Here is a 21744-nt window from a genome sequence, read left to right on the forward strand (position 1 = left end):
TCTTTGACAAAACACTCCAAGGCCAGTCATTATGTGAGATACATAAAGAGAAGTTATTATTATTTTGTATGAGGTAAGACTGTCTCACAGAGAAACTGCCAAGCAATTCAAAGGACCTTTGAGAACTTCAGCGTATGTTCTAGAAAATAACTGAAATGATCTCAAGTTAATGTCTTTTTACTCACAGAATGATATTAAGTACATTTCGTTTCCAATTCATCATATATGACAAGGCATTAATTAACAAAGGCGGCATAAGTGATTGTTCTTCAGGCCCAGTAGAAAAATTAGCCATTAATAATTCAACTACAACATTCTTTAATAAACATAACAGTGTTTGCTTGAGTAAAGATCTGAGCAGTAGTGCGAAACGATTTGTCAATTAATTGCCAACTATTTGAAAATTGATTAATTGTTGAGGCCATTTCTAAAAAACAAATGGCAAACATTCACTGCTTCCAGCTTCTCAAATGTGAAGGTCTGTTACGTTTCTCTATTTTGTGTCATTGTAAATTTAATATCTTTGTATTTTGGGTTGTCGCGAAATTCAATTAGACATTACATTTGAGTTTGAGAAACTGCGATGGCCATTACTAACCAGTGTGGCTCTAGGCACAGCAAAGGAAAAAGAAAAATTAGCCATTAATAATTCAACTACAACATTGCGCAAAAAAGTCTGCATCTAATGGGAGTACAACCGATATGTGAAACGCAGACCGAATATCTGAAGTACACCAATTGAGAGAGTCACAGATTCAGGAAATGAAAAAAACAGACACAGACAGAGAGGGCAGATGAACAGTTGATTTCACACACCACTCACCAGGTTCTCGGGGCTGTGCAGCTCATGTGTGGTGGAGGCGCAGCGGGTGATGAGGGACTTGAACATGCATCCCACCACCACTGCCTCCATATTCTGCGCCACGGACTTGTTGTCCCCTGTGGTGAAGTTGTTCCCGAAGCCCGCCTTGTCTGGAAGCAACAGGGAGGCGGGAGAGACCACGGATCACACAGGGGGTGGTTTAGTCAGCGGGGGGAGAACGTTATTGAGAGCTGACCCACTTGAGTATAAAACATTGAGCCCATACAATAGGGAGGGAAGGGTGGGGGTGGGCAAAGTAAAAGGGTCCATAAAGCATATGGGGGAGAAGCAAACTGAAAAGGATTTTGGGTAGGGGATAAGGAATACATGCAAGTGACTAAGGCCTGCTATAAAAACATACAGTAAGGGGCTTATTCTCTTGGTCCAGTAAGATGAAACTTATCTATGCAATAATGTCTATGCAAAAAATAAATACCAGATTTGATCATACAAGTCTAAATTTTGGAGTTGCAGGCGAGTTTTGTCACTTTTGGAGAGAGTGAAGGGTGCAGCAATGGAAGCAGTGCCTAGGGAAGGGTCTGATCGGGTGAGTATATTCATGTTATTGCTAATATTATTGGCTGTTATTAATCATGTGTATCTACCGATGTTTCTTTTTTTCGCCCTCCTGGACCTCTCACCTGCACTGCCGTACTCTGCAAGAGAAAAGAGGCGGGGCACAAGTTGATTGACATCAGGCCAGCACAGACATGTACGCTGTGTCAGAAAGGATGTGGCACCCCCACCTCCGGAAGGAGGTGAACTCGAGACGCACACGCACAGATTACCACGCGCAAAAATAACACACACACACATACACGTACACCAAAAAGCTAAACAAGGTGCCCTGTTCACTTTCAGAATTAAAACACTCATCGGTTCAGTAACTTGCCAATTGCACAGTATTGTAGTGACCATGTACAAAACAAATGTCAGTGCAAAACTGAATTGGCATGTACAATGTGTCTCAATGCTCAGCAATAAAGCCACTGATTGAGCAGAGATGCAATGGGGTAAAGCTTTGGATTGGCAAGTGTACAGAATGGATGAGTGAGTAAGGAAGGTAGGATTTCAGCTCATTGAAGTGGATGAAGAAAAAGAGGGAAGATGGAAGCAGGAGGAGGACGACAAAAAGGGACACAGACAAGCGGAGACAAGTGGTAGGAGGAAGGGAAAAACAGATATATAAACAGAGATAGCGCTGGAATGCAAAGTCGAAGTGCGGGGTGAGACAGCGGTAGTGCAATTCAGCTTTGTCAACCACACTAGAATTATTTTATTATTAAATGTTGAAAAATGTTAACTTTTTACTTCTCTATGATGTAGCACCCACATTAGACCTTTGTGTGGTGTATTTGATTGAACTATAATTCTTTAATAAACATAACAGTGTTTGCTTGAGTGTAAAGATCTGAGCAGTAGTGCTGAAACGATTTGTCAATTAATTGCCAACTATTTTGAAAATTGATTAATTGTTGAGGCCATTTCTAAAAAACAAATGGCAAACATTCACTGCTTCCAGCTTCTCAAATGTGAAGGTCTGTTACGTTTCTCTATTTTGTGTCATTGTAAATTTAATATCTTTGTATTTTGGGTTGTTGCCAAAATTCAATTAGACATTACATTTGAGTTTGAGAAATTGCGATGGCCATTACTAACCAGTGTGGCTCTAGGCACAGCAAAGTAAGCTGATTGGTCGGCCCACCGCTTTGGTTACGACTGAAATATCTCAAAAACAACTGGAGGGATTGCCATGAAAACTGTAGTGACATCTGAGATGTCAATGAACATTGGTGGTCCCCTGACTTTTCCTCTAGCGCCACCATGAGGTTGTCATTTTTATCTGAACTGTTTGAACAACTATCGTATGGATTGCCTCAAAATTTGGTACAGACATTTGTGTTTTCCACAAGATGATCATCAGGTAAAAATTTTATTTGCCCAATATTGTGATTTAACTGGCTTCAGGTAAACGCAAAAGCTCTGCATGCTCACAATGACAATGCCACCATTGCTGATATAAGGCAGGTATAGTGTTAACATGTTCACCCTTTTTGCTGGTTTTGTTGAGCCTGTTAACATGCTATCGTTTGCTAATTAGCATTACACACAAAGGACAGCTGATGGTGATGGGAATGTTGATAGTTTTGCAGGTATTTGACTCTGACCAAAATGCTAATCAGCAAATGTTCGCATTCTAACACACTAAACTAAGATGATGAACATGCTAACTGTAAACCTGTTAAAACATATAAGCACTGTTATCGTGAGCATGTTAGCTGACTTTTGCATCTACCTCAAACATTGCTGTGCCTGGAAGCACAGCCTACCAGAGCTAATCATGTTTACTTTTTCTGACATTCTGCAGAATTAATCACTTAATCCAAAACATAATTGTCAGATTAATGGATAATAAAAAATAATCGTTAATCGCAGCCCTACTGCACAGAATATTGACTTTTTGCAGCATCAGTCCTAAACTGAATGGTTTCAGGACTTAAAAATCAGCGTCGGTCAAACCCTGATGCACCCTATTTGTGCATTTGCTACCAGCGCATACGTATATTTTTTGTGCGTCAAGATCTTCATCTGGTCCCACTCACTCACGCCACATACTTACTGTCAGTAATGGGCTCCATGCAGAAGCCCAGCAGCGCATGCAGGAAGTCCACAATATTATTGAGAGAGTCTTTGTTGACGTACTCGCGCATTGTCTGTCGAAACTGCACCTTGTCCAGCTTGTAAAGGCTGGTCAGGCAGTTCTGGGCCTGAAAGGAGAGAATTGGAAGGGGATATTTTAGGAAAGAAGTCACTGTGCATTATGAAATATTGACATGAAGCAATGTTTTTGAAGCTGGCCTGCTCTGTTTTAAAAATAAGTCAGGTAGTAATAAAGTGGTTTTCTTTGGAGGATGTGCTATTTTCATCACTTTTCATTGATTCTCATGAAAGATATCAGCTTTCTAGCATTTTATGTCTCCTATCCAACTTAATCTCATAATAAAAAATATTGATCAGCATTGAAATAGAACTGCAGCTGCGACTCACTAAAGTTAGAAACCCCCTTGCAGGATTAATTTCAATTTCATGAAACTTTTAGCACACCAAAGGAGCAATATGGTTAATAATTAATAGAAAATGAATAAATGTCAGGCATCAGAAAACTGTGCTGATTTGTGAAAACTGCACACACATGCTCAGAGGAGGGTCATTCAAGGCAGAGAGAAGAGTCTGACCTGCATCCTGAGGCGGTCTCCAGACAGTCCGCGGTGTCCCTCGCCACAGCCGTAGGCACAACCCAGGGACTTGACTATCTTTATCAGCATGGTCAGAGCCAGGCGGTGGGTGCTGAAGCCAGAGCCCTCTCCCTGTTCATGGTGAAGGACACAAACATGAACACACAGTTTTATGTAGATATATTTAGATGTAACCGCTACGACCCACTTCCAAAAATACAGTAGGACCACACCTTTTTATCATTATCCTTGTTATTCTTCACATCATCCTTGCTCCCCTGCCCACTCCCTCCACCACTGCCGCCTCCTCCTCCACCTCCGCCTCCATCTCCCCCTCCACCAGCTCCTGCACCCGGGACTGCCCCGCCTCCCTGGGCGCCTCCCCCGAGGCCCTGGCCCGCTGCGTCTTTTGCTCGTGCCTCCTGGTTCTCCTTGTTGTCGGGCTTGGACAGTTTCTTGCCCATGCCGGGAACCACGCCCAGCTGCAGCAAGCAGTCGATGATGTTGAGGGCCACATCGCAGATCCTGGAGCTGATGTCGTGGCTGAGGACAGCATAGAGAGCCCGCAAAACTGCCTAAAATACAAGACAGGGGGGAGAAAAGGAGAGAAATTGTTTAAAAACATCATAAGTTGCCAAACGACAGGAAGAGGACAATGAGGGAAAAGGACTGTTGTATAATTCTACAAAAGAAAGCAGCAAATGCAACATTTTCTACAATTTGGAGGACCAAGACTGGGAAAATAAAGCATCAGATACAGTTTACATTCCCACCGGTGTCATTGTTGTTTTAGCAGAGCAGCAGTAGGCCAATAACATCCATTAACCGTATTTTCCCACAGGGATCATTCACTTTAGGTTTCATTGAAAGACCGAACACTCACAGTGAGGTCCAGCATGCCGTTCTTCAGCACAAAGTTATTGGTCCCCTCAATGTTCTCCCCTTCCTCCAGACAGGAGTAGTTGATGCAGGAGTCGGTGAAGCTGCGTGGCAGGTTGGCGCAGGCCAGAGGCTCCACAGGGATCTCAGGGACAGCGACGGGGTTGCAGAGCTTCTTCATGTGCTCGGTAAAGAAATCGGCGTAGCCAACATTGAAGGATGCCACTGTGGTGTTGAATGCCGCCATCGTAATGGTGGAGATCTGAGATCGAACTGTGGGTGGCAGAGAGGTAAAGTACAGTCGAAAAAATGTTGTCATGTATTGTGATTACAAAAGGGCAAACACGACCTCAAAGTTATTAGGATTTAATAACTTAATTTGAGGCTTAAAGGTCTAATTTAAGGCGTAATGTAAGTGCCTGGTGTGCTTATCTTGCTCATAAAGGGGAACTCCAGGAGGTATAAAATTCAATTTCAGAAAACATTAGTTAATATAGAGGTGTGTGTGTGAGGAGTGTAAAATTATTTTTGAGTGGCACTAGAAGAAAACGAGAGCTCAGTTTTTACTTGGTGTAAAGAAAAAAATTCAAAAACTGTACTCATGGCAGCTTGTCCTCCTTATTTCTAAATTATATGATCAATAAAAACTACAAAGAATATTCCCACAAAGCTATTATTAAAAGTTATTTTTCAATGTATCCAGCATGTGTTCTTTAAATCTTTATTCTATCCTACTTATCATGTATGTATCATGTCAAAATCAGTTCTATCTAGTATCCAGTATCTTTTGTTCTCATAAAAAACGTAATAGTACGCATACTACTGTAGCACTATCCCCAAGACAAATTTCTCCTCTGGGACAATAAAGTTTATTCTATTTTATATTCTATTCTATACTGTGCAGTGTGGAGCAGAGTCTAAAGCCAGCACAGTTATTTGTATGTAAATTAGCATTGTCACAGGAATATTACTGTTATATAATCCTGTCCTATTTCTGTTCAGCTCAGCAAGCCTCAGTGGAGTCAGCAGCGTCTGGCATTTGTTGTAGCTGATGGATTGTAATATGATTGTAGTTTTCATTTGTACATTTTCATAAAGTCTTAGAGTCTGCCAGCCTCTCTTGGAACTGCACAGACAATTTTCCATCATCTTCATATTGACCTTAATCACTGCTGTATGCTGACTTTACTTTTTTGTTCCTTATGAAAAATTGCTATTTTCTGTATTTATGGTTTACTTCACCTAGCACTACCATATGATAGCATTCAGATTGAGTGAATCAATGTTCTTTGGATTTGTCAGATAATGAAAAGTTAACAGATTGCAGAATGCAAATCATGTTTAAGAAACTCCTCCTCCTGTATTATTCAGAAATTATGCAGCACTGAATTTGTTCTTTTCTTGGTCACGACTTGCTCACACCTGGTCATGGTCTTAAGAAGAAGAACTCTGAACCACAGCCCAGCCTTCTCCTTACCCTCTTTGACGGTGTTATCGCTGTGGCTGTTGGAGTGGTCGGGCATGTCTCTGAGCAGAGAGTGGTGGGAATGAGAGTGTTTGGCACTCAGGCTGTCGGCGTCTGCAGCTGTGTCGCTGCTGCCCCTCCGTGTGAATTTGCCTGGAAAGTGATGCAACAGATAAATATATCTGGTTGGATTAATCACACACACACACATACAGATCCAAATACACGATAAAATGCCAAAAAAGACCTGGACAGAGGCTGTTTTTGTCCTACTAAAACGTTCAAATATACTGTGTTAAAGCCCTATTTCCCTATTTTTACCTGCATGTATTGGGCATTTTTAGAACATTTCTTCCTGTGAATAGAGATCAGTTCAAGCAGCAGCTAAACTAACGGGATATATAACAGTACTTTTTGTGAAAAGGAGGCACTAACTCTGAATAATAAAAATAAAAAATGGCTTTGCGCCTAGAGCAAATTTTAATCACACTTCTCATTGAGAGCTAATAAGGAATACCAATGTTAATGAACTGACCTAATTCACTAGCTGACAGCCAGATCCAGACAGAACTGTCTGATTCACCAAATGGGAGCTTAGGGGAGAGGAAGCAAGACTGCGAACTAGTGACATGCAATCTATTCTCATTATGAACAGCACTCTCGCCTACCCATGATGGTGGCCTGCCAGCCTCCGCGGTCCAGAGCCCGCCGATCATCACCGAGGCCGGAGAAGCTTCCAAAGGAGAAGGTGCTGCGGGTGGGCGATACGTCCAGGTGATCCTCATGGAGCAGGAAAGGAACCCCCATGCGGCGCTGGCGCTTTTTCCCCGTGTGATGGAAGGGGATGGAGCTCTTTCTCTCACGGTCCTCACGCCGGTTCTTAAACTGAAACATAAAGTTCAACTCCAACATAGACTAAACATAATCTTAACACACTGTGTTGGGCAATAGTCAGGGGCCAGTCCCAAAATTAAATCAGAAAAGTAATGAATTATGCATGTTTTGTGCTTGTGAACTAGCTAACACTGCCTTACTTGTCCTGATCCATTAGATAATGCTCATCACATATGATTTTAATAATATTAGCATTCTAGCATGGATGTCTGGCTCTGACCTTCTTGAAGATGTTTATGCCCAGGTCAGAGGCGAGGTCGGGGACTGCCTGTCGACGCAGGTTGGTCAGAGAAACCTTCGCAAACGTCTCTGTGCTAAGAGATTTCCCCTCTTCGTTGCATTTCAGACTCATGTCCTACAAAACACAGCAGAGGATACAGATGATGCAACGGTCAGTACAGCATGAACATGCGATTAAAAAAATATATATATTGGATAGGGCAGCTGAAGATTGACAGGAAAGGAGGGAGAGAGAGGGGATGAGATGTAGAAAAGGGCAACAGATCCGATTCAAACCCATATCTGCGGAAGCATGGATTTAGCCTTGGTACATGGGGCACCAGCTCAAACAGGTGAGATAGGGCACCCCACAATTCCCCCTTTGTCCTCCTGCTATTACCTGAGTTTTGTGGGTGTTGACCAGTGACGGTGTGGCAGCCACCATGGAGCTACTTCGCGGCCGTGGCAGAGGCGTGACCAAGGGTTCCGGGGGACGCTCAGGTCTCTCCTCGAGGATCTGCCTCAGGCGCTGCAGGTAGAACATCAAGGCCCAGTGTACACCCTCCTCTGTCCAGTGTGGCTGCAGGAGGCAGCGCAGCACTGCCACGTCAAAGTAGGTGGCGTAGCGCGCTCGTTGTGCCAGGGAGGTTGGCAGGCCAGCAGGGGCTGATGTCCTTGAAGAAGAGGGTAGAGACAAGGATGTTTTTAGTTGTTTTAGCTAATTTGCATCAAAAACCTCACCCTGTCTTTACTGAGACCTAACCGTAACGCAGTCGAAAAGGAACACAGAAACTTAACTACTTTCTTAACTAACAAAAGTAATCCAGCTGATTGATGTCTGTATATGTATTCGTATTCGTATATATATATATATACACATATGATAATACTATACTATGATAATTATTATGTCTTTTTTTTGTTCTATTTATAGATTTACAGATTGTTTTGTTTTACTTTACTTTTTTTGTCTCAGATGTCCCCACCTGGATTGAATCTATGTTTCTGTAGTGACTGTCTATGTTTTTGATTTTGTGTATACGTGTATGTGTATATGTTGTTTTATGGCTAACCAAACCAAGCAGATGTATAAAGGTGGAAAGTAAAACGGGTAAAAACAATTCAGATGAAGGGCTGAGAGTGGCAGATATAGAAATCAAAATGTATGCAGAAATTGTGAAAAGGGCAATTAAGAGATACTGAAAGGAAGTGAAATTATACAAAACTGATCATCAACAGTTGAATCATGAGAAAATGTCAATGAGCAACATTTTGTCTGCATTTTGAGCCCTTCTAGTACTGTCAAACAACTAACTACATACACAACAATTAAAATGTCTCACAGCCTCTCCTGTTGTATTAGCCTGTCATCAACTCCCGCCACACTGCTTCATTAATAATGCATCAAAGGAGGATGGTAAACAAGGGCAGAGCCCCCCTCTAGCATCATTGGGAGAGCAGTGGTGAGAGAGGGAGCCTAAGCCTACGTGAGTCCACTATAAATAAGCTGGAATGAAGGTCAGTGGTTGGTGAGCTACAGAGCGTATAGAGCGCCGCACACTGTGGAGAAACATATTGATACCATGAGAGAGGGAGAGAGAGAGACAGAGGAAGGCATTTAATCTTGGCCAATGTAATAAATGGAGCAGGGAGGGATGGTCGATATCTACATGAATCACTTTGAGAGCGGACAGCAGAGGGAGGCTGTATCATGTTTCACTGTCTAGCCCAACACACACACACACACACACACACACACACTCTGCCTACTGCTGTTGTGTCAGGTTGCCATGGAGACCGAGTGACGACAGCCACCCCGGGCCCTCCAAGAGGAAGCGGCCCAGCCCCCTGACTCCATGCGGTAAGAGAGATGCAGCAGCCAGCGGTTGCCATGGAAACTGCCTCAGCATCAGCAGTGCTCGCGATGCGGTGCCACAGGATGAGTAAGCTGCATTAATCACAGGACCTTATGGCGGAAATGATCTTATCTAGGCAGCACAGTGCCGAGGTGTGAGCACAAGAGGATGAGATGCAAATATAAGCTCTGTTTTGGGGCCTCTGAGATGATTGAGAAGTAAATAAGATTTGAATTCAGAGGGTATTTTGAGAGCATGAAATAAATTCCTTCTTACAGTTAAATCCCCTCAAATGTCAAAATTCTCTCTTGCTGTATGTCTAACTCTCATTCAGCTAACTTTCTCCCCTTATCCAGCTTTTCAGACACACAACAGCTTCAAATTCCCACCACCAACACTTACAGAAAGCAATTAATCTGTCATTGTTGGGTGTGTGCTGCAAAACAATAGGGATAAATCTCTCTCTTCGTGCATTACCACGTGACTGCTCAAAAACCCTTTGGTGTTTCAGTGTATGAGGATATAACTAGCTTGGGGGAGGGGGACTGGGGCTTATTTTGATATGCAGTCAGTTGCTGGCTGTCAGAGAGATCACGGAAAGCATTGGAGTGACTTGTTTGCTTGTCAGAGCGAGTTGAGATGAGCAATGGATGCCTTATCAACCTCTCTACGCCTTCTCCTACATCCCTTGCACGCTGTCAGCCCACTGGTTGGGTGATTCTGGATGATCCATGATAAACTTAAAAACGGAAAACACCCACATACGATGTGCAGAATGCAAATGTTTTGACATGTTTATCTGGGGAACCTATTTGTGTGATAATCATGCAGTTTCACCAAATTCAAACCAGGAATCATGTTTTAAAAACACTGGAGCTATTAGAGCTCTTATATGTCTGAATAATACATCCTTTTTATTTATGATATTCTTTGCACAATTTTGTATAACCAAAACTTTTGTTAGCAAAACCAGACTCTCGATATAGTGAGTTACCTTTGCAGCCAAGCTAGTCAAACCTACCTTGTCTGTGCCAAAGCGAGCACAGATTGAGCTTTAGTCTGGCAGCGAAGGCAGAACAACGCCAGACTTGCCGTTGGCAGACCAAATCAAGCCAGGCCATGTCATGCTAGGCCAGGGACACTGCCAGCATTAGACATGTAGCACATTACTTCAGCATAATTACCCTGGTTTTGTGGGCAAATGTCAGATGGGTCTAATGCTCAAGCAAGACAAGGCTGTGTGTGTGTGTGTGTGTGTGTGTGTGTATGTGCTGACTGAGGAGACAGCACTGCTTAGAGCAACACATTACACAGGGGAAGGAGGAGCTATTCATATACACTAGCTAGTGGAGCGAGCTGTGCCGTGCAGTGTGTTCGACAGACGCCGCCGCAGGGATAAATGTTTAGCCATCAACAAGATGATGGCACCAGCCCTGTGTCAGCGCGGGTCACTTATAAATCGCTGCACTTCTGCACTGCTTTAACCCACAACCGCCTTATTGGGTTTATCACAGAAAGATTAGACATTTATGGGAGCTTTTGTGAAAGCAGTGAAATCATATCTTGATCATTATGAATCTACACAAATGATTAACATATTGTTTTCACTGCATGATTTACCCACTTAAAATGATAAAGAACTAGGCCTGTTCATGTTGCATGAGACAACATCTACGTGTCTCATAACACCTATGTTAAAAATGGATGTCGTTATGGTAATGCACATTGGTGTTGCAGTACAAAGCGGGTCTCGTCGGTCCTTTTCTATAGAAATTGTGAGCTCTAAACCTGACGGGATTTGTTTTGAATCCCTACAGTAAAGGATTACAGGTTGCCACAAAGGGCAAGCTATTTCTAAGCCATTGCAGCACTTTTGTATGAACCCTTTTTCACTCTTAAGTGAGTATATGACAACAAATCAAATAAATAATAATAATAATAATAATAATAATCAAGTTTTCCCTTGTCGTTCAAACCAAAGATAAAATGTTCCAAAAATGTGAGCATAAGCAAAGAAGAAAGAGAATGATGAATGAAAAGTGTCACTTGGGTTTATCGTGGTCTTGTTGCATTTACACTAGTACCCATCTGATTGAATAATGTAATTCCCAAATCCAAAAAGTCAATGACCAAATGCTACTCATGTCACTGCTTTGTGAGCTTAAATTGCACTCACTTTTTCTTGGAAGGGCCTTTGACTGGTGGGGGTTGTTGGGAAGGGCCACCTTTCTCGACCGAGTTACCACGACGACAGCTCTGCTCTCCAGCTGAGGGGGAGGAGGAATCTGATTGGGCCGCTTCACAAACCACCTGGAAGCCCTGTGGTTGGGAAAGAGAGATGGACAGATACTGTAGATGGATAGATAAACAGGCAGAAAGACAGACAGACAGTCCTTGATAATTAAAGCCTCTGAGGTTGGACTGAGGTTTTTGTCATGACCCCGGCTAACCACGCTAATGCTCCCAAATGGCTGGTGCTAATGAATATTAGCAGCCAGCCTCAGGGGGATGTTGGAAGGGGGAGGGAAAGAAACCTCTTGCCTGAACACATTCAATCAACATGGGAGGCAAAATCTGACAAGAACTGAGCTAATAACGCTCACTCACCATGGGACCCGGGTTGCCTGATCCGCAGGGGCTACACTGGTTGTTGACTGGGGAGTTTCTCTTTGCTGTTGAGACAAGCATAGCAGATTACATGTCTTAATTATGAACAAATAAACATGGATTAACTCTTATAAGGGATTTATATGGCTGTTTTTTCACCTGTCACAATGTTTCTGACGGGTTTGATGAGCGCAGTAAAGGCAGGAATGTCAGGCTGCCGGTGCTCCCACATCGGCTGCCATATTACAAGACCGCTGGCCAATCGGAAGGTCAGGTCCGACTCCTAAAAAAGCAGTGATGTATTAAGAATTTATAGAGGAAGCAATTTTAGCCCTCCTTCTTAACTATCCAATCATTGTCCAATCAACGCATGAAGCAACTTGTAAGATGTACTTAACACGTTTCATGACTTAAAACGCTATGATATTATCATGTTGTTGGAAGTGTAATGCTATTATGACATGATCACTTACAAGGTACAGAAATGTATTTTTGGAAATCACAGTGTGATCCCAAGAGTACTGTAACCTGACCCTTGTAAACACAGATCAATAGCCATAGGGAAACCCTGAGTATGTGTGTGTGTGTGTGTGTGTGTGTGTGTGTGTGTGTGTTTGATATGGGAAAGTCAGGATACTAATACTTTTAGAATGAAGCTGAATGAAACTGCTGCTAAATAACTTCACTACTAATATACACAAAATCCCTGAGGAAGTCGTTCTTGGTACGATGGAAAATACTAAAAATTGCACAGTAACACCCCCATATATTGTTTTCCTCTTGTAAAAGTCAATTCCAAGACTGTATCATCAGGTACAGACCTTTATCCGATGAATAAGCGGTGCAAACAGGAACACAAACAGCTCCACGGTGGCCATACTTTTGTGAAACAGCTTGGTCCGAGCATTCTCATCCTCCTCCAGCAACGAACCGCTGTGCTGGGGCCCCGACCCTCCTAGGGCAGAGCCGGAGCAAGAGCCAGGAGCCCCCGGGGATGATCCCTGGTTCCCCACAGGCTGGAGGAAGGCACTGCTGCTGCTACCTGCGGACCAGCCGTGGCCCAGGCTGGGCTCGTGGTTGCACTCCTGGGCAGCCTCCAGCAGCATCCAGTGCAGTGTGTGGAGCAGCTTGGTCTCGGCCACACCCAGCTTGTCCTGGTGGCCTGTCGGAGGTCAAAGATCAGGGGTTAAGTGCTAAGTAAGGTGATTTATGGACAGAATAAAGCCACTGTGTCACTGGAGGAGTATGGCACTTTGTAACTTAATTTCTGTTGATTTTTCACTTCTGTTAAAGGATTGCAGGATTCTGTGAGGGTTATTAAAGGTCAACTATATCTTAGACCTAAATAAAATATCAAATCCAATGTCATCTGGACCTGGAATTTTCCCCAGGACCCAACAGCAATAATATAAAACCTTAAACCTATAAATCTTAATCCACAATGAAATAGACCAAGGTAAACATTTCTTCTCATTATCAATGCTTGTATGTATAGATTTCAGTGCTTAAAATAGTCACAATATATGCATTTAGGGGCTGACATAACCCAGAAAAATAATAGATTTCATTCAAATAAACATGTTAATTATTTGGTTCTCTGTTGCAGATAATCCAGAACTGTGATGTGCTGTGAGGTCAGGCTGTTCTGTAACTGTCCTGTGACTGAAAGAACATCAGTTTTGTGTTTTGTTGAATGAGGATAACCTGGATAAGGCTGTCAGCTCAATGCCTAAAGCGCTGGTAATATGTGTCCTCACCCAGCTTGTTCCTGTTAGACAGCAGGATGGAGGTGCAGTGGAGTACATGAGGCAGGGCTGCTTGGACGAGTTCCCAGCGGGAGATGCTCTGGATGGCCTCTGACAGGGCCGGCGACAGCCCGTGGAGCTTATTCTCCACCAGCACCCGCTCAAAGGACTGGGGAGGCAGCCAAAGAGAAGGAGAAAAGAGACATCAGCCAGGGACTAAAGCCTCTTTCTTTGACTATCTAAATGTCCCACATGGCCCCAAGCAAGGCAATGCCTGTGGGAGAGACAGTGGCAGCTCTGTTTGGATCCAAAGGGATTCTGGAGAAACGTCATTATGGATATGAGTTTCCAAAGGTCTGGCTCTTGGATAATAGGAGGAAGCAAGGGGAAAACTAATTTGCTAAATGTGAAATCAAGAGCCCACTAGATTTGCAGGTGCATTAAGGTGAAAACAGATTACCGGGAAGTGAGTGATTATTTTTCCTCATCACGCACATGGCATTATGAAATAACTTACCACACAAGATGCTTCATACTGTTTCCCCAACTTTGGGCGCAGAAATGCACTGAAAAATATAAGAAACACGCTTAGATGAGACTGATTTTATAAAATGATAAATGTAGGTTACACTCTTAAATCTCCAGTGTCAAATCGTAAGATATTCTGTCCATGACATTTTGTACAAGCATAAGCAGTCATTTCACCGCAGCTTATCCACACACCACGAATTTATTTAGCCCACTTTCGATATAAATTCGCCTTACAGGTGTGACATCATACAATCTGCACCCGTCTCCATTCACAGTTAACGTTTAAAGAAAAACATCAGCAGCCTACGTTCCTCCATTTAAAACATTCAATGAAACCAGTGGACCTGGCAGGTTACCCATTCACGGCTTGAATTATAATAAGGCAATACATGCATTTTGAAGCCTATTAGGATAGAAATGCGTGCTCCTTTTCATGTGTCAGCCAGCGACTTTGACAAGGCTGCTGTCAAATCTTGGATCCTCCTTATTTTCGACAATGAATGGCAAACACCTGTTATCAATTGCCACTGACGCAAACACACACACACACACAGGCACACTAACCTGGTTTGCCTCCACAGGAAGGTCTGGATGGGGAACGGTATTCCTTTCCCGCACTCCGGCTCGTTCTCGTCCAGGCTTTTCCTCTTCACCATTTTGGCCGGACCTGTCGCCTGTGTGCGACCACCGGGACGCGCGGCGGGCTGCTGGCTCTGCCCAGGTGACCAGCGAGCTTCCCTCACGACATGATTGGGTTCATCCTGCGTAAAATGGCTGCAAGTGTCGGTCGGTCGGCGGCAATAGAGAGAGAGAGAGAGAGAGAGAGAGAGAGAGAGAGAGAGAGCAGGGGGTGGAGGGTGGGTGGGGGAGAGAGAGAGAGAGAGAGAGAGAGAGAGAGAGAGAGAGAGAGAAGGAGAAGGCGCTCTGATTTCAGCACCTCCCTCGCCGGACAGCGACAGTTGATCGGCGTGCTAATTTATCGGCGGCGGAGCTTAAAGACGCAGTGTGCAGCCGGGCCAGATGTTTTCTCTGTCGACCCTCTCTGCCTTGTGCATCAATATTGGAAAAAAGGTCACAGAAACGCTGCCTGTGACTGAAACACGAACTGCTCTAACGCGCGTTGAATTGCATCCGGATGGTGCGTTCACATGATGAGATTATCCGCCATTTGACCATCAACAGGTTGTTTAACATCCTTTAGCACACGCCACAATATTGCATAAAAAAAGTACAGCTATTATGTATTATCAGCTAAATGTATAATGTATAATTATAATCTATAGTAATGCATCATATTTTATAATCTGATCATTTATGTAAAATCTTAACTTGCAAAGTCAATATGACAATTAAATGTATTTAGGTAAAAGGTGCAATGTTTTGCTTAAAACTGTTGAATTAGTAGAATTACAGATTCGCAGAAAAGGAAATACAAGTAAAATACAAGCATCTTAAAATTGAAGTTACCAGCAGAAGTTGGCTAACTTTCCTGAAGATAGCACAAATGGAAGACTGGCTCTGTCCAAATGTAACAAAATCCACTAGCAGTTCCTCTAAAGCTCACTAATATTCTTGTTGTATGTAGTTCGTTTAATTAACACCGTGTAAAAACAATAAATCGGCATTATTATATCGACGACTAGTGGCGGACGATTTCTTGGCCGGAACTTCCTGGAGACTCCGCTAGTTGCCCGGCAACTGTTCCGCCCTCAACTAGTCTTTGTGCTAACCTTAATTAGCACAGTAACTAAATAGTATTGAAAACAACAATACCAACACGACTAGGTGTCCTAGTTTTCACTATGTGAATCTAGAAGTGCAGAAAAATATTTGTAAAATTATTAAGTAAATAAATTTAAATTAAAATGTGTTCCTCCTCCACATTACACTAACTTACTATAACTAATACAGTATGTAGTATGTCAGCACTGTTGCTTGTTAATAAATTATGAATAATAATAATCTCTACACTCCTTGCCTTCATGTACACAAAAACATGTTTTCCCAAGAAAAATAGATCTAAAAGAGGCTTAATGTTACATTTCACACATCCACCCATGTGCACCAACATATTTGTGTTTCCATGCTGGAGAAAAATTGATCACAACATTTTTCTAAAATTCATACGAGAGACTAGGGTGAACCAGTTTTTATTTTCTTTATTTCTGTTGTTGTCATCCTGTAGGAGCATTTGTCATAAGTAGGCTACGTCTCAAACATCGGAAAAGTGTGCACACATCTACATGGTCTTTTAAATACACTTACACAGGCAAAGAGGGAGGCAAGAGTAAAGGGAGCACAGAAAAACACTGGAGGGGTAACTGACATCTGGGAGGAGGAGAAAGGGGGCAGAGATTCACAATGGTGAGCAGAGAATATGCTAGAACAGTTTTGTTTTTTATTCTTTTTTTTTCTGAATTCTAACAGCTGCAAGTTGAGGGTTACTCCCGTTCTTCATTTCTTTGTCATTTCTGCTTTCATTTCCTGTTAAGTTACTGGTTCAAACACACAAAAGGGCCAAGTAGCTGCTCTTTCAATGGAATGTTTTCATACAAAGCGTCGTACTTTCCTCTTTTCAAACAAACTTGTTGCCCATTCAAATACATTATACAACCCAGTCTCTGCAAGAGAAAGGCCACAGGAGCATGAGGGGCCTTGAATGCACCCTGGTTGTTTACACTCACACTGAAAAGTTTAAGATTGCTCCAAATAGATCTAATTTATTTATCATTTATTTGCCATGCCAGCATAACAGCATTGTTGCAGCCTTATAAAAATCACAGAGCTAACGTAAAAACCAAACAAAAAGAGCAGCCCATTGGTTTGCAAAAAAGAAAAGAAAAATCTATTGGAAAGCTAGCCTTTTAGCGCTTGACTTGACAAAACTGCAATGGTTATCCACATTTAAGTGCTAAAAAGCCAGTGCAGCCACAGGGAACGTACAAAACTGTAACAACTTCTACTACAGTGACATATATAAAAAGAAAACATAACAAGAGAACACCATTTGTCCAACAATTCAGCACATTTCAGGAAATCATAAGATTAAAACCAACCAACAAACAAAAAAAAAAAACCCATGTCGTTTGACTTAAAAAGTCACATTTTAGCAAACATGCTCATCTGCCATTCTTTTGCAGGTACAGCTACACACCTAATTTCTGTACGTTAAGTCTCTCGCACAGCTGTATCTTTAAGACTAGCCTCTAGTATCTAGTAGTTGCATTCAGTACCATGTAAATTCTGAATGGACATTATGCATGAGTTTCGCCTTAATCTCCACCCAAGTGGAATGTGATGCTTTTCACGCTAAAAATTGCTGTACAGTCGTTAAACCACCAATGCTTTCTTGGACAAACACATCCACTCAAACTTCAGCATTCATCCTGATCTAAAACCAAAACAGAAATGTCCATATTTGAGCGAACAAAAATGAACGAAAGACAAAGAGTGACTGGGCGTGGAATGAAGAATAATGAGAGAATTCAGTTTTTAAAATCCCACTGGAAGGGTGGTTGACGGACGAGACAGTCAATCAACTACAACTGTAGAACCTGTGGGGTCAAGTGTGTGTTGGGGTCACGTTGCAGTTAGGGACCTTGGGAGAACACTGGATGAGTGAATGAGATTGATGGGAAGAGGAGTAATGGATTTTGGAGGGTAACCGAAAGCGGAGGCAGTCCGCTCATAAGCCCTGCTTGGCCAGGGCAGCGGTGACATCCTGGGCCAACGTGGAGAGCTGGGGTGACTCCAGGAGGTTGATGCTGCCGGCAGAGGACAGGCGAGGGGAAGTGCCTCCTGTCTCGACCCCGGGGGAGTGGGTGACAATGATTTCTGCGCCGTGATCCACCCGAGCTTTGGCTGTTTCCCGGAAGGACAGCTTGTGGCTCTCGATCTGGTGGTGCAGGAGAAAGGCTTTAGGTCAGGTTCTCTATTTTTACAGAAACTGGCAGTGACTGAGACTTTATCTGCACAGGAGTGTATCTGTGTGCTTTTTCTTACCATGATGTTCCCCCCTCCAGGAGTGTGGCTGGTGTTGCCCAGGGAGCCGACCTTGGCATGGGCCTTCTCTTTAAAGTCCAGCTTCACATTCTCAATACGTACATGACCTCCCCCTTGGGACAGGACAGCAAGAAGGAGAAGAAAAGAGTCAAACCCATGGGGCATCACTCGCCTGCAGGCCAGAGCTTCTCCTGAACAACGCACTCGGGGCAAAGAATCACACACTGCAGTGCATGGGAAGGATGCTGTGCTTATAAACAACAGCTTTATCTATTCACCATCTTGTCTCTGTATCAGATATGCCTAGGCTTGAAATCATCATCATCATGATATTAAAAAGGATATCTTGACATTATGGCAAATGTATGCACAATCATATGTTTTATTGGCCAAACTATTGACTGTATATAAAAATATACAACAAGACATATCCCCATAAGTGAAGTCAAAACAGCTCGATCGCCCCCTGGTGGCTGGCTGCGGTATAGGTCATACACCCCGCCACCTACATGTTAGCCGACAGGACATGGGCAAATACAGGTAAAACGCATTTTTCCCAAATACAGTTTCTGTCATTCTAGGTAGTTCTTATCACGCTGATGTTGATGTTATGATCAGTTATTTTGATGTTATAAAAGGGGGGGGTTTACATCATGATTGGCAGCTAAGCCCTCCTCAGTCGGCCTGGTGTATGGGCGGGACCTCAATATGATAGCTCCAAATGACATCACCAGCGCAAGATGGCAGTGCCCGTAGCTGGGTTATTTTGGCTTCATTAGTGTACAGTGTATATACAGACTTTGGGATTTTCATAATATTATATGTTTTTAAGATTTCTCCACATACCACTCGAGGGAGATTGCTTACCACCAGTGGTACCGATATCATAATCTGAGAACCAATGCTCTACAAGATTTTTCTTTATAATTACATATTAATTTCACTATAAGGCAAGATAAAGACATGAAATGGTAAATTAAACATTGGATACAAACAAGAGTGAGTTAAAGCAGACTTTTTCAGCTCAATCTGCTGAGAATATCTGGACAAGCAAAATGAAGGATAAACAAATGACAATTGTTGTCAATGTTCCTTAAATCCTTAAATGCCTTGTCAGACGCTAATGTATGTATATGCTCAATTGTGTGTGAAGAATAATAATTTAGAACCTCCAAATTAAATTAAAAAAATAGCACCTGGTCTGTGGCGGATGTTGGACATGGAGCCACATTTGGCAGTGACGTGGCTCACGTCGATCTTCTTGGTCTGGATTTGGACCTGTGGGCAGCAGCAGAAAGCACATAACATTTGTTTCCCAGGAAAAGAGTAAAAAAACTATTTATGGCTTTACAAATGTCTCGGAGAGATGGAAGCTACAAAAAGAAACAGACATGGAATACAGTGAATAGAAAGCTGATCTGATATGATATGTTTAGAGAAGAATCAGCAGATGACACAACGTGAATCTGTGGATGAGGGCAGATTAAGTCGATTAACATTCGGCAGCACAAGAGACACAGAGATGCTGATGTTTCCTGGAGAGAGCTTAAGATGAAAGCAAGCAGTCAGAGCACAGACACCAAACAAACAGAACACAGGTACTACGTGACGCTACAGGGAGCAGGCGCTTCAATTAAACTTTATTATCCATGGGTGATATGTAGTGTAAGTACAAACTGTTGCACGCTGTAAAGGAGTGTTTACACTATGCAGAGATGCTGTAAGAAATATTAAATGTGATATTTTTGGCGCAAATGCTGGCAGGAAATCCAATTTCCGGGGCACAAAACACACAATCCACAAACCACAAACACCTGAATGAATAGGTTCATCAAAAAAAGAGAACTTGGAGAATGGTTTTTGAATCACTCACGTTTCCCCCGCCCGCTGCATGCTGGATTTTGTCCAGGGAGCCACATTTAGCCTGAACGTGGCTAAAGTCCAGTTTAACACTCGGAATCATGACCTGGGAATGACAGGGTGTCTTTTTTATACAAACAAACAGCGAACACTCTCCTTTCCCACCCAAAATAATCCTGTAAAAGTGTCCCAATTTTAAATCCATGACCTATCAATCTGTCGGCATTCACTTTGGCGCTGGGGCATTTGAATGATCTAGGCCCCAGAAAACAAACTGAAGCCTTTTATTGATGCAGGGATAAAGGAATTTATCTTTAGTGCTGCAATCCACTGAGTCTTGAACTTGTCCCTGTTTTGAATAGAGTTGTTACAGCAGCCTGAAGCATATTTGATTGAGTTCAAATCCCAAGTGCAACATCCACTCACAGTACTAACAAAAAGAAATATCACTTTTAAGAGGGAAGAGGGGAACTTTGCTTCCTGGTTGACAAATAAGTAACATGGATGTGTTGCACTTTGGAAATAAACCCTTCTGCCAATGGCAGACGCACAGATGGGTAGACAGATGAACACATAAAAGTAGAATGAGAGAGAGCTACAACAGCCCCAGTTGAAAAGAGAAAGAAAGAAGAGAGAGAGAGAAAAGAGAAAGGCGTACATACATTGCCTCCTTTGGGCGTGTGCTTCAGATTATCCTTGGAGCCGCACTTTGACTGAACATGACTGAAGTCCAGCTTCTCGTGTAAAATTTGAACCTAAAACAAAATCGCATGAAAAAAAAAGACTATATGTGCCTCATTAAGGTAAGTGTGCGATGAGTGATCAACGTGTCTTTACATGCATTTACATTTAACATGTGTTTACTTGCAATTTGTGCTCATATACAGAGCTCTGAGAAAAGAAGTGGTTTGAGGTGTGACTTTATTCCCCCAACCAACTAGTAGGAGTTGCTAGCAACAAAGACATGATTCCTCACTGGCTTCCCACCCACAAACACTGCCACAGCTTTGTTTGTTAAAATACTCGACTAAGCAGTTGGTAGGCGTGGCAGTAATTGAAGCTGTGGGTTAAACATGTAAATCTTAGTTCTACAAATATTTCTCAGAGCTGCTACGGAGGTAGAAATACTCTCATTGGCCAAGTCAGACTTTAATTAGATAATAAAAATATTTTATGGCTGAATAAATTAAAGAGGTAACAGAGGTGGTAATTAATATTATGAAGCATGAACATATAAATTGAAAACAAACAAACAAGTAAACAGACAAGCTTTGGTGGTTTAATATTACCAATGAGAGTATTTCTGCCTAGTGCACCAGTTTGTGTTGTCATGTAAAATAAAAAAAAAAAAAAATATATAATAATAATAATATAATAACAAATAATAATAAAAATGCCTACTCCATTGTTCAAAGAGCCACAGTGAACACAGAAAGAGGGTGAAAAGAAAATAGAAAGAGGATCAGGTTCAAGAGCCCTGACAACAAGCCTCTGTCTCCGCCAGTCTACACCGACCTGACCTGGATTCTCATGACAGCTCTTCCTCTCACCTGCGCACACACAAATACGAACGCACACTGTTCTTTCA

General features: G+C 42.5%; 2 protein-coding genes across 8 annotated transcripts in view; both read right to left on the reverse strand.

Moving 5' to 3' along the window:
• LOC127378951 (protein unc-80 homolog) overlaps positions 1-15139 on the reverse strand; it is a 44112-nt gene extending 28973 nt beyond the window's left edge. The window contains exons 1-16 of the mRNA XM_051428330.1: positions 14859-15139; positions 14281-14329; positions 13776-13932; positions 12840-13180; positions 12178-12301; positions 12019-12083; positions 11588-11730; positions 7956-8229; positions 7557-7691; positions 7111-7327; positions 6455-6595; positions 4982-5250; positions 4332-4673; positions 4099-4230; positions 3483-3630; positions 824-972 (exon numbers count right to left, since the gene is read on the reverse strand). Coding sequence (XP_051284290.1) covers positions 824-972; positions 3483-3630; positions 4099-4230; positions 4332-4673; positions 4982-5250; positions 6455-6595; positions 7111-7327; positions 7557-7691; positions 7956-8229; positions 11588-11730; positions 12019-12083; positions 12178-12301; positions 12840-13180; positions 13776-13932; positions 14281-14329; positions 14859-14950 — 2778 coding nt within the window. The 5' untranslated portion in view covers positions 14951-15139. The remainder of the gene's footprint in view (positions 1-823; positions 973-3482; positions 3631-4098; positions 4231-4331; positions 4674-4981; positions 5251-6454; positions 6596-7110; positions 7328-7556; positions 7692-7955; positions 8230-11587; positions 11731-12018; positions 12084-12177; positions 12302-12839; positions 13181-13775; positions 13933-14280; positions 14330-14858) is intronic.
• Positions 15140-16438: 1299 nt separating this feature from the next.
• Positions 16439-21744, reverse strand: part of LOC127378570 (microtubule-associated protein tau-like) — a 58150-nt gene continuing 52844 nt past the window's right edge. For all 7 annotated transcript variants that reach the window (XM_051427524.1, XM_051427526.1, XM_051427525.1 and 4 more), the window contains 4 exons: positions 20170-20262; positions 19493-19574; positions 18297-18409; positions 16439-18189 (listed from right to left, as the gene is read on the reverse strand). In XM_051427524.1, coding sequence (XP_051283484.1) covers positions 17980-18189; positions 18297-18409; positions 19493-19574; positions 20170-20262 — 498 coding nt within the window. In that variant the 3' untranslated portion in view covers positions 16439-17979. The remainder of the gene's footprint in view (positions 18190-18296; positions 18410-19492; positions 19575-20169; positions 20263-21744) is intronic.

The sequence above is a fragment of the Dicentrarchus labrax genome, unplaced genomic scaffold (assembly GCF_905237075.1).
Source record: "Dicentrarchus labrax unplaced genomic scaffold, dlabrax2021, whole genome shotgun sequence".
In the NCBI taxonomy this organism is placed as follows: Eukaryota; Metazoa; Chordata; class Actinopteri; family Moronidae; genus Dicentrarchus; species Dicentrarchus labrax.